The 13,042-nt window shown below is 43.9% G+C and overlaps 2 protein-coding genes across 4 annotated transcripts in view; one reads left to right on the top strand and one right to left on the bottom strand.

The window, feature by feature from the left end:
- Positions 1–220: 220 nt before the first annotated feature.
- On the bottom strand, positions 221–5,517 carry LOC136767558 (retinol dehydrogenase 13). The gene is made up of 7 exons (XM_066721426.1): positions 5,329–5,517; positions 4,189–4,323; positions 3,432–3,623; positions 2,811–2,972; positions 2,490–2,609; positions 1,798–2,002; positions 221–1,685 (listed from the first exon to the last, which is right to left on the bottom strand). Exons 1-7 carry the CDS (start codon positions 5,459–5,461, stop codon positions 1,583–1,585), a joined length of 1,050 nt encoding a protein of 349 aa, XP_066577523.1. The 5' UTR covers positions 5,462–5,517; the 3' UTR covers positions 221–1,582.
- A 4,986-nt stretch (positions 5,518–10,503) lies between these two features.
- Positions 10,504–13,042, top strand: part of pogzb (pogo transposable element derived with ZNF domain b) — a 39,873-nt gene continuing 37,334 nt past the window's right edge. For 2 of the 3 annotated variants that reach the window (XM_066721424.1, XM_066721423.1), the window contains exon 1: positions 10,504–10,661. The gene's annotated coding sequence lies outside the window, so the exon portion shown is untranslated. The remainder of the gene's footprint in view (positions 10,662–13,042) is intronic. The other variant, XM_066721425.1, reaches the window with a different exon arrangement.

Here is a 13,042-nt window from a genome sequence, read left to right as displayed (position 1 = left end):
TTTGTTTGTCATAGGCTGCTCCTACCCAATCAGTGCAGTTGAAGATTCAGTTGTGCTTTTTATTTTATTGTATTTTAAAGTAGCCTTAGTTTAGTAAGTGCATGCATAAAACTATCCTGACTTTCTGTTGATTTTCAACTGCGTGTTGCATTACAAACCAAGCCCTATATGTGCGGTTGCTGGCAGTGTAAAAGAAGACAATGACTGGCTCATCCCATTTTTAATGATAATTATTTTATTTGGCACCAAATCAAACACACGTGTATAAACACGTTCGAGGTGCAAATCCACGCTGAACACGCTGATCCAAAACTGAACACAACTGAGACTGAGACAAGAAAAAACACCAACAGGGAGGGGGAAATGCATTTATATTAACAAACACAACAGCAAACACAGATACTTTTATATTTTCTGGCTCATTTTGTCCCTTGTGTTACACTTGTTGCCAATTGTAATCCCCACAAAACGGCGCCAGAACTCATTCGAGAAATTTCAGATCAGCTCAATTAAGGGCACCCAGAGGAAAAAATAACAATTCATTCCTTTTATTATAATTTTTTCGATTGGTGAGAAATGTCTTGATAAACGTAACATAAACTGATACAAAAGTAGGTGTTTTCCCCCCTCCATGTTTTAGAAAGAATTTAAAAAATGAATCGATGCCATTTCAGTAAGTTATAGACACACAAATAAAGTTATAACAAATATTATTCAGTAAAATAACCTTTTTCTGTTTGTTTGGTGGAATTTGATGTTTGGTTTTGAATGACCACTTGAATGGAGATCAACAACTGGGTGAACAACTGCCCACTTCACACAAAAGGACAAGGATTTGCGACTCATTCATTTTCTGACACTGAGCTCTGAATGAGTGATGCATACCTAAACATAGACAGATAGATAAACATGGAATTCATGCTAAGTTCACCACAGGAAATGAGCGTATGCGCACGCAAGCCGGACTCAAAACACTGTGATGGTATTGTTTCAATGATAATACAGGCCTCTGCGTGTCACGACTGGTTGAAACCAAGCCATCTTGTTGTGCTATTGACTGGAAGAATAGACCCACCAACGAAACAACCGATCAATTGTGTGGATTGGTCAGATCTCAGAAAAAGAGCCTGCTTTTGTAGTGCGGACTTCGTATTATGTGAAATTGATTTACTTCCTATGTTAATCGGTTTTAAAAGCCTTTTCAAATTATTTATGGAACGTGTGAAATATATACTGTAGGCTGTAATCAGGTGGAGTCTCGTGAGCCGAAATAAACCAATAAGAATCTTTCAAAATGCAGAACTCGGAATGATTCGGGGCATGTATGTGGCCAAATAAGACTATAAGCACCCAAATATTTGTACGCTTTGAGTTTCTTCTAACATTTCTCCACCCACGTCAGCCATCTTGTGTCTCATTTACCCCCGGGACGGCATTTTTAGTCCGGTGTGCGAGTGCGTACTGTGTATAACATGCATCTGTGCTTGCCAGCTCTCGAAGCGCCAGCATTGGCCCCGTGTGATACGTGCAGACGGCGTTCCCACGCACCAGTGGGGTGGGAATGGAGTGCGTGGGGGGGGCGTCAGTGCATTGGTAGCCCCACTAACTGGAGGCTGAGGTCCCACAGGCGCCGGGCGGCCTCGTCATCCATTCCCTCCGGAGCGGGCTTTTTCAGGGCACAATCGCTGACGGGGACACACAACATACGACAGTTAACAGCGCTGCTCCCGTGGACGTAAACCACACAGCTGTCTGATTGGCTGGGGGGACGGGCCGACGGTCGGGGGCCGCCAGTACCTGAAGTAGCAGCCGCTGTACTCCTCCAGCCCCTCAGTCACCGCGCAGTAGATGCTGGTCTGGGCCCCTTCTGTGGGAGTCTTCATGAGCAGCATGGAGGGGGAGAAGAGGAACTTCTTCAGCAGGGGGTATCCCGTCAGCACGTGGCGGCCCAGCTCGGTGTTGATGATCCCGGGGTGGAGGGAGTATGAGGTCACGCCTGTCCCTGCGACACACACACACACAGACGGGTGATTAGAGGGTGATTTTCAGCGAGCCATTTCTGTGGCTTATACTTCTGTAATCACTGCAGTCTGGCAATTGGTTCAGCTCGTTTAAAGGGATACTTGGGTATTTTGACGTTTCAGCCTGATGTCTCACTCTCCCAGAGTCATACGAATCGTTTAAAAGCTCTGTGAGCTGCTTTTGAGAGTCAGCAATTTTTCGACTGTCTGCTTCCAGCGATTGTGCTGAGTCAACAAAGTGATCAGATTCCTTCACACTGACACAGAATTAAAAATGGATTCGTATGACTCTGGGAGAGTGAGAGCTCTGTTGGAGTGCTCTATCGAAGTTCTGTAGCTCAGGTGATCGAGGATGATGACTTAAACAGCGTACGCACGCCATTGTGAATTGTCTGTGGGAGGTGTCTGTGATGTCACGGGCCCTCCCCACAAATCGACTCCCTCTCTTTCTCCAAGGGGGCCACTGACCTCGCATCCTCCGCGCCAGCTCCCTGGAGAACAGCAGCACGGCCAGTTTGCTCTGCCGGTAGCTCACCAGGGAACTGTAGGGCGTCTTGTCGAAGAAGATGTCCTCAAAGTGAATCTTGCCTGCCGGGGTTGGGAGTGGGGTGGAGAGAAACACATTCGAGATGTCAGTCGCGACAATCCTCCTCTTTCCAATAGTGTTGGGGGATTTATTTATTCTTTTTATTGTCCCTATCCCAATTCAACCTAAAGACCAACACATGTCTCTTGCCTCATACGCGCTCTGGAAACCTTGGTGGGGGGGTTGAGGCGAGGGAGGCTTACCGCCTTTGTGGGTGAGGCTCGACACGTTGACCACCCGGCTGGGGGCAGAACTCTGGAGCTTGTCCAGCAGCAGATTGGTCAGCAGGAAGTGGCTCAAGTGATTGACGGCCAGCTGCATCTCAAATCCATCCTCCGTGGTCCACTTGGGACACATCATCACCCCTGAGAGAGACAGGACACAGCTGGTAAAACTGTGAGTAATTTAGATACATTGTCACCTCTTTGATCTAAGAAAGCAGTTCTCAACCCTGGTCCTGGAGGGGCCCCTACTCTGCTAGTTTTTGTTCCAACCAAGCTTTCAATTACTTAATTGAACCCTTAATTGAAGTAATCATTTCCTTTTAATTATTTTTAGCAGTAGGGGGGTTAAGTTAAGTATATAAATTATCTTATTAATGAACCACCTTTTTATCAGTTACACAATTTAAAGATTCAAATGTAAGCAAATTTCTTCAATTAAGGTTCAATTAAGTAATTGAGAGCTTGGTTGGAACAAAAACCAGCAGAGTAGGGGCCCCTCCAGGACCAGGGTTGAGAACTGCTGTCTTAGATCAAAGAGGTGACAATGTATGTGTGCTAGGATGTTGATTGATTGATTGATTTATTGATTGATGGACTCACCAGCGTTGTTGACGAGCACGTCCAGCCGCTCCTCGCTGTGGTTGAAGTCCTGGGCGAACTGGCGCACGGAATACAACGAAGCCAAGTCCAGGTGGCGCACCACTATGTTCCCGTTGTGCGTGGCCCTCCGGAGCTCCACCGCCACCTCCTCCGCCTTGGCCAGGTCCCGGCACGCCATCACCACCCGCGCGCCTGCGGCACAGCCACGTGTCACGCACACAGACACACAGACACGCACACAGCAGCTGTTACCCAGAGTTACCCAAAGCGAACTCTTCCTGCTGGGCCAACCAGAAGGGTCACGAAGAGGTCGCCAATGGATCAGTGCCCATCTCCCCTGCACATTTATGTACACACATAGATATATATGTGGGTGTTTCCCTTCTCCACTTCAGCTTTGCTCACGCTTAAGGGCTTCAGCCAAAGTAACTCAACAAACACATGTCAATACATTGCTTTTCACTGGCTTCGAGTCCAAACCAGACTCTCAGTGACTTAGTTACTCAACTCCTAATTTGCCTAATCAGAGCTTTCTCATTATTGAAATCCGTTGGAGATTTCAAGATCATATAAGGCAATGCTCCAACATTAGCAGCAGCTTAAAAAGTCAAACGGAGCATATTATGACTGTAATTAATTGCTCAGTTGGGACCATGAAAAAACAACGACAGCAGGTCTGTGTTGCCCCCGGGCCGGGGTTGGGAAGCACAAGCTGTACCAAATACTTGAGTTATCCAGTATGGAAGGTCATTCGTACCTCTCCGGGCGAGGTCACGCGCCGTCTCCTTGCCGATGCCGCCATTGGCCCCGGTGATCAGCACCGTTTTCCCGTCCAGCCGCGCCCGGCTCCGGCACGACCCGCCCGAGATCCACTTCCGCAACAGAAAAAGACCTGTGAGGTGGACAGACACTCCTCTCAAAACTGCCCCATTGGTGAACACAAAAATCCCTCTATTCCCCCCATTCAAAGGGCTGGGGCTCGACGTCGGCCTGGGGTGGTGCTGCTAAATTGTCAGCTGTCGGGGGGACATAAATAAAGGAGTGTTTTCAGCTTCCCAGAGAGCATTGCATGTCACCAGGGAAAGAGTTGCAAATCCACTGTGCTGCACATCCCAAAATCCCCCCAAGGTTAAAAGATAACCCCCCAAGATTCCCCACATACATTTAAAAATCCCCCACATTTGGGTGAGAATCCCCCAATCTGGCAACATTCACAGCCCTGTTTACAAAACCTTAACCCCTGCGAAACCTTAACACCTGTTTCTCCCAAGGGTTCCTGACATGTGCCTGTTTTGGGACAACTGTAAAGCACCACTGGGTGGCAGCGCCTTAATCTTAATCCTGATTATTCTCATGAATCAATTAATGAATCAATCTTTTTGTATTTTGTATAGCGTCCTTCGCAGGGTATCTGCAGAATGACAAAAACAAATACATAAACCACAAACAAATAAACCATTAGGCATGGAGGAGACGCTGAGGAAAATTAAGGATCACAATCCCTTACAATAAAAAGTCCTCTGGGTTTGAGGAGTTGATTTCTACACACCGGCACTCTCTTCAGCTATTGCTTTGTCGGAAGAATAGAAAGTTTGTTTTATTAAACTGTATTTAAGCGCTTTAAACTCCCCCCCGGGAGTCTGGACCAAGATACAAGTATACAAGGCTTTTCAAAACACATTCTTGCTTTCAATGGAAGGAGAGAAACATTATTCAAAACCACAAACAATTAAACATAAATGATTAAATATTATGTGCCTGTAATATCTATTAATAAGCTTTTTCACCCTCCTTCTGCAGCAGAATCCCCCTGCAAAATAAACTGGCTGCGATCCCCGGAGACGGCAGGCATGATCTCTCCCTCTACCAGAGTGTTCCCAATGCGAAGGTGTCTTACTGAAAGCGGCCACCGCAGTCACGGCCCCACACCTGGCCAGGTCGTCCCACACCATCCTCGCAGTGGAGTCGGCGCTGGGCTCCAGGTCTGCCGCTTGTCTGAATCTGGGCCCGGGTTGGGTTCGGCTGACCATCCGTCCGGCTGTGTGTGGTCAGCGCCGCGTCTGACCCGTCTGTGACCACGGGGAGTGCGCTGCCTATGAATAGAAGGGAGTAAATAAGACGTGATTAGTGGCTGTCAAACGCTTAATGACTAATTACAGGTCAAGAACATGCGCCTCCCAGGCTGATTAGAGCTTAATCGCAGGAAAACAATGGCGGCAGTGTTAGCCAAACCCTGCAGCATGTCTTACTGTATTGTGTTTGCTTATACCAGCAATTTAGGTTTCCTATTAAATCCAATACCTTTCAGATGGCGAATATATGGTGTATTATTATTATTATTTATTTTTTCTTGGCAGACGCCCTTATCCAGGGCGACTTACAACATAAGTGCAAAAATACAGTAAGTACACATGTATACAATGTATTTATTCACAGGCGATTAATCACAGACCTTATATGGATAATATTTAACCTATGCTGTTAATTAAATGTTTTTGGTTGGTTGGCAGTACCTGTGATTGTGAAAAAATAGTTTATCTCTCTCTCTCCCTCTCTCTTTCTGTTTCTCTCTCCCTCTCTCTCTCCCTCCCTCTCTTTCTGTCTCTCTCCTTCTCTCTCTTCCCCAATCTCTCCCTCTTTATTGGCATGACCAATCACAGTGTAGCCAAAGCAGATACAGATGTACTTTCAAACAAGACAAACATAACATGACAAGATACATTGGAACAAATACCATACATACTAAAATGAAATAAAATCAAGTGAAATATAATCCCTATTTGGTATATGTATCAAAAATATGTATTATGAGACTCATGACAACAAAAAAGGCAATGAACCCGACTGTTTTGTTCTGTTTTACAATGGCGTCCCGCAGGCTGTGGCAGGTGGACTCCTCTCCCAGCGGGACGGGGGGTTTGCAGCCATCAGGGAGCTGATCGAATTCAGGGATTTTATGTTTTATTCGTGGCCAGTAGGTCTCCCTGATTTGTGAGTATTTAGGGCAGGACAGCAGGGAGTGCAGCTCTGTTTCAACCTCTCCCAGATCACAGTGACGCACAGCCGCTTCTCTCCGGAGATCCAGGTGTTCTTGTGTCGGCCAGTTTCTCTGGCCAGGCTGTGGTCACTGAGCCGGTACTTGGTCAGGATCTGTCTGTGTTTTGTGTTTTTGACCCTGAACAGATACTCTGCCAGGGTGAACTCTTTCTTTAGGGCCGAATAGCACTGAAGTTTATTATTGGATCCGATTTCATGCGTCCAGTGTCATTTGTAGCTGGTTTCCAGATTGGTATTAATAGTTTTCATTGTGCTTTGCTGGTGGAGCTCACTGGTGTTGATTTGGCTCAATTGGCGGAGCTCCAGCACCGCGCTGCTGAGGGGGCTCTCTCCCGCAGGCTGTGTGCAGCTGCGCAGGGCTGCACGGTGGTGTGCCTGCGGGTCGGCCTGCTGCAAGTGGACCCAGTAGTTCAGCTCGCTTCTGTGTGGAGTGGAGTCAGGGGGACCGGCCCAACTCGGCCCTGCAGGCGCTGTTGGCTGCGCTGCTGTGAACCTGCAGGAGGTGTTTGCACAGCTGTTCTGTAGTTGTGGTTCATAAGGGGACCCCAGACTTCACTGCCATACAGAAGGATTGGTTTAATAACACTGTCACACATTTTGAGCCAGATTTGTATTTGGAGGTTTAATTTTGTAGAGCCAATTCTTTATGGCATAAAAAGCCCTGAGTGCTTTATCTCTCTCTCTCCCTCCCTCAACCTGGCCAGAGATGCTGAAGGTTTGGGACTTTACTGGCCCTTACAGGAGCCTTTGATTTATAATCCAGCATTAGCCTGTCCTGTGCTTGTTTTAATCAGATTTTAATTGCTGGCAGGATATCAAAATTGGCTCACCCTTTGCACCTGGAAGCTCGGATGTGGAAGAGTTTTGGGCTGTGTTTTTTATGTACTTATTTATTTATACATGGAATTTAAAGCGCCTTTCAAAAAACCCGACACTGATCAGAAAGTAGTAGAAAAATAAAAATAGACAAAAAGGACTAAAAAGGGGTATTCTGTTTTGAAGTTCTTCTTCTCAGGAACAGATGGATTTTGAGTTACAGGCTGGTGGAGCAGACTGAGGACAGCCCCGGAAGGCTTTTACAGTTTAAAGACTTGTTTTTGTTTAATCTACACACTTCTGAGAAAAGAGACTTACACTTTTTGTGTGTTTAAGACCCAACACTATTATACTCCTATGGGATATTAATGGAATGTGACATATCATTTGGTTTGTATTGTTACATTATTGAAATAAAGATTTAAAAATAAAAAATCTATCTATCTATATCTATATATCAATATCTATGTATATATAAAATATTGGATTGTGCACTTTTATTGGAAGTTATAATGCCCATAGATTATTCACACAATAAACAATATAGCCTACAAGAGCTGTGTGGTATTAACCCTCAACCTAAACCAAAGCTAATCCTCTGCTAAATAATGTGCCTTTATATCCGCAGCCTACTTTCTAGCGTAAGAAGAGAAAAAGTGGCTCTCTGCCATCTTGACCTAATTCCCTGTCCAGGTCCATCATGAGGTTGTTCTGCAGCTCGAGGTGAGGACCGGTGAGCCTGTCCATTGAAAGATTTTGGGACTGGTCCCCTCGTACCACTAGGTTTCACTCCGAGCTGGGAGACAGTGGACGTCCTTTCAACATCCTGTCACTGCCAACAGAGGGTTGACACTGGCATCTGAGCAACACCAGCTTGCAATGAATGCCTTCTAAACTGTACCTGCAACGGGTTTGGTGGTTGTTGCAATTACAGATGATAAAAAATAGAAATGAAAAGTATTTGGGTATATATTTCACATATATTTCCTTTCAACAATGTGTTGTTTCATCTAAATGTCATCCATCCCACGTTCACTCTTAATTTGATACATAATATCTCCATCTGTGCTGATTTGGGGTCCAAGGTACACCTGACTTTTGACTTCTTCAAATATCGGATGATCTCCTTCAATTGGCTTAGATTTAACGAAGCTGCTAAACATGACAAAGTCCATTTTAAGTCTGTTTTTCTTGCTTGCATCCAAGAGTTCTTGAATTCAAAGCTGCAGGTCTTCGGGTGTTTTTGCAAAGATGACAATGTCTGTGGCAAATAGTAAAATGGTTTAAATAAAACTCTGGTTGTCTTGATTGCTTTTTCTTTTGGTTTTGAAGAGATTGCATCTACTTGATGCAATCCTTTGCGGATCTATCTATTAAGAGTTTTCTAAATGTTTCGATTTCTTAGAGCCCTGATGACTGAGTTTGTGTATATTGAGTGAAATGGTTTCTTGTCATCAGCAAAGCCCAGCACAGAGGACGTTTATATTCTCCGACAACTTGTATACGATCCATCATGTTACAACCACCTCTGAACTGCTTGTTCTCTTGGTTGGATGCAGTCCAGTGTGTCCGGAAGGCGATGTGTTAATACTTTTGTAAATATTTTATAAGAGATGGGAAGTAAGTGGCCAATAGTTCCTCAGATCTTGTCTCCTTACACGTATCTTTAATTTGTTTAATTCTGACACACTGAAAAGTTTTACAAGGATTTTCTCAAATTCTTATAGAGACACATTACATTTATTTAATTACAAAGTATTTTATAAGCTTACTTAAAATATACGGCTCAAAAAAATTAAGGGAACACTCCAAGTTAAGAAATCAATGTTAAGTGTTAACATGATTTTTGTTTTAGCAGTATATATTGTATTAACAACACTGCAACCATGTGGGCTAGGTTTGTAAAGCTAGGACAATGTAAAATTCACATAAAACGTCAGGAAACGCTTTTAATTACACGCCCTTACAAATTGTGGTAAAATTTGATTTTGGTGTTTTAGCAAACATGAGCACGGGCCAGTTTGTCACTTAGCCAAATATTTTATCGTCAGATTGTTAAGTAATCTGAACTGTTCAGTATTAAATAGTTTGAAAACATTTTGTAGATGAGAATTTCGTTTTTTGGAAAAGGTTACAATTAAGCTGAAAAGGTAAAGCAATCAAGGGATTTAAACTGTCAACGTTATAACGTATAACAGACTGTTTTTTAGTCATCGGAGATCGTAGTGAAACTTTAAAAATGCGCTCGACTTTGTGCAACATTTTGCTTTACGTTATTATATACGAATTCCCATTATATCGCGTTAGAGAGGTGTACTATATATATTAGCCTATTTGCACATGCACTGAAACGTTTTTTATTTTCTTTGCTCATAATACCAATTGACAGGTTATAGGTTTAATAAATCCATGTATTATTATTATTTTTAAATTTTGTTGGTTTGCGTTTTAAACCGGATTTAATGCAGTCAATTCTGTGCTGTAACTCTTTGGTTCACTTTATATTCTCACTTATGAAACGTTTGAGAGATATTTTTATATGGAGATTTGCATACCTTTACAAATGGAAAATGTGGTCGTATTTTTTAATACTTTTAAGTTGATCGTTTTTTAATAATCGAAGGGCGGTCAATTTTAATGAAGGGTAACCAATAACGTAACATATTTCAGTAAATAACGTTGTACGCCATTTCCCTTCATAGTGAAAAACCAATATTTCAGAGTAGTATAAATGAAAGCGTATTGCCTGAATACAATCATACGTCTGATCCACTGGTATGGATTTGTATTTAGGTTATAGTATATATTGTAACATCTGTTTTGTTTTTCATGTATGCGAGGACGCTTACAAAATGGACGCACTAGGAGGCATCTTGTGGCCGCATGGCGTGCAGTTTTAAGGCAAATGCGTTGGCAGTCTCTTCTCTCTTCCCACTAATTTGTATTTGTTTTTTCTAAATTAGCAACATTTGGTCAAACAACCGCTGTTTATCTCATATGCAAATCCGGGTTTGGCATCGGGCGCATTTTTTTCTGCGTAAACAAAACAGACAATAGTGGGAGGCGCGGACGCGGCGGGGCGGCTCCCTGTCCGATGACATCACGCCTCCCCCCGCCCCTTTCCCAGGCCGCCTCCAATAAGAGCGCCCGTTTGGAGAGACGGAAGTGACGTCGCCTTCGGCTTCCGCCACTTCCCTAAGCAAAAGAGGAGGAAAAAAAGAAAAAAGAAAAGCGCGCAGGGAGGTTTGTTTCCCCGGGTGGGTCAGCCCGCGAAGCCAGCGCGTTTCTTTTGTTTTCTTTTTCTTTTTCTTGCTTCGGACGGCTGCGTGGCGTGGAGAGACAGAGGCACAGAGCCAGGTGAGAGCGGACTGGCGTTGGGGGGGTGGCGTGTGTGAGACGAGGCGCTCAGCCGCGCATTGTCCCCGCAACCCGCAGGAGCAGCGGCCTCGGGATCCGGCCGTGCTTTGCCCACGCCTCGGAGAGTGCGCGGCGCGGCTGAGACACGGCCGCCCGGCTCCTTTATTAGAGACCCCGCGGACCGCCGCCCGGCTCCCGGGTTCCTTTAAATACTGTTTTCGCGTTCGCACTGATACCGGAGGGGGTGTGTGTGTGTGTGATGCGGCGCGGTGGCCATGTTCAGCCGAGGGGACTACTTTTCTCTCCGCGCCCCATGGCCACGGCGTGCCGATTCAGTTGCTTTATTTATGACGTGAAGTGCTGCCGTTATGGCCCCACTTCGTTGTTTCTTATGCATTGATTATTGGCTTTTAAACGGCGCATACTGTGTATTGCATTCTCCTTTGTGGAAAGTGACATTTGCGTGGATTTAAAGTGATTTAGTATCGTTTAATGCAGTAAAACTGAGCAAAACAGCAAATGTGCACTGTTATTATTATACTGATTACATTGCGTGTCTGTGCATGGATTTTAAGAGCAGTGTACACGTGTGTACACGTCATCCTGACGTAAGCGTGTTGCAGAATGTCACTTTGTTTCTGTTTGTATCTGTTTTCGTTAACCTAATTGGCCATCTTCTGCTCACTCTGATTTAGTGGTAAAGTGAGGAACTGAGTGATTGTTTTTGGGGGGCTGTACATATCCGTAAGTGTGTCAAATCCTAAACAAAACCCAGACTGTTGAACAGATACTGCGATATCGCGATATTTCCATGGCGGCTTCGGATGCTTCTGTAATAAAGGGGGCGGGGTTTCAGTTTGTACGTCATTGTTCTTGGTGACTTGACGGTTCTTCCATGTTTTCTGACCATCCCTATTCAAAGTGGAGTAGCCCATCTTCTGAGCAAAGGACAGCAGTTTATGTAGGTTGTGGTTTTATCACTTCTCCCAATTTCATTTGGAAATGGATGCATTTTCCCTACTGTAAACCGCTTGTGAATATGAAACCATTTCAATTACAACGTGAATAAAAACAAAATGTACATGGTCTGTTTGCAGAATGTTAAGTTACAATATCCTATAGCTGAGATCATTGTGGTATGAACTCGTCTACTCCTAGGAAGTGTCACTGAAGCTGATTGGATTAAATAAGTGACCAGTGGATGTTCTCGGGTGTAGCGGAAGTCGCAGCATGTTCTAACTTGTGTTGAAATATCTGATTTTTTTAAAAAGCACATCTATACCGTCATCCAGACATCTTAATACAAAATAAGTGACTTTTACTTCCTACTTTTATTGGAAAAACTAGTGAGACATTTTAATTGAGGAAGTCCATAATGTTACTTATTGCATTCTAGAAGCGTGCTTTGGAAGTCCCTAGAATTTTGCGCAAATACAGAGAGACATAGCAAATGTGATGAGTTGGATTTTCACACAAAGAGGCTTAGGTATTGCTTTAGATCTTAATTTCCTCCCTATATCTAATGTCACAGGGCTGACGGGTGCATCAGTTTGCCTGTGGAGATAAATTGTCGGTTTCTGCTTAAGGTGGCAAAGTTACCGAACTCTGTGTGCGTTCTTAAATCCAAAAGCACAGAAGGTTTTGGTGCGATGCACAACGGCAGTGACTTCATATCTTACTGAATTTTAAACTGAAGCCGCAGTAGATAAATATAGACCGTTGCTTAGGCCCATAGGCCATTTGCAGTTTGTGGGACATTCAAATGAAGGAACAATATAGAAAAGGTAGTGCACACACTAGAATGGCTTTTGTTATTGACCTCTCCAGTGTGTGTGGGTGTCTGTGTGTGGATATTTTTACAGACTTTAATTTAATTGAAACAGAAAGTGAGTTGCTAGGTTTGTGTAACCCTTTTAATCTGGATAGGTCTACAGTCTCTTCAAAGGGAAATTGGAGTGCTTGCTGTGGTTTTATTGCTGGTCAAATATATATCATTACACGTTCACTATACCTTATTTCATGTTATGTTGCCACTTATTTTCCTGAGCTGTTCAGCACTCTTAACTTGCATTTCATATAACTGCTCCTGCTTGCTTATATATTGTTGGCACTTCTATTGTTTTACAGCTTTTTCTCCCATGCCCCCCCCCTCCCTGTTGCACAGTGGTGGGCAAGCTGAGTGGTCTAAAAATCATCTGTCAAATAACTGCTTGGGCCGCCAGACCCCTCTACCACAATCACAGACCATGAATGCTACGTTTTAATTTGAAAAGAGCAATACTGGAGTAAATGAATATCAACAATGCACTAAGGGATTAACAAAATTGATACAAAATAAAAAACAGTTGTCCTAAATATTATTACATAATACATACAGCTTT

The sequence above is a fragment of the Amia ocellicauda genome, chromosome 14 (genome assembly GCF_036373705.1).
Source record: "Amia ocellicauda isolate fAmiCal2 chromosome 14, fAmiCal2.hap1, whole genome shotgun sequence".
In the NCBI taxonomy this organism is placed as follows: Eukaryota; Metazoa; Chordata; class Actinopteri; order Amiiformes; family Amiidae; genus Amia; species Amia ocellicauda.
Note: the sequence above shows the minus strand (reverse complement) of the source record. Positions and strands in the feature narration are given on the sequence as shown.

Excerpts from the sequence above, each read along its gene's own strand:
- LOC136767558 (XM_066721426.1), bottom strand. The coding sequence starts at position 5,461 with ATGGTCAGCCGAACCCAACCCGGGCCCAGATTCAGACAAGCGGCAGAC. Across the intron at positions 2,610-2,810 it reads GAGCCTCACCCACAAAGGCG|GCAAGATTCACTTTGAGGAC; the intron begins GTAAGCCTCCCT and ends CAACCCCGGCAG. Across the intron at positions 1,686-1,797 it reads TACAGCGGCTGCTACTTCAG|CGATTGTGCCCTGAAAAAGC; the intron begins GTACTGGCGGCC and ends TGTCCCCGTCAG.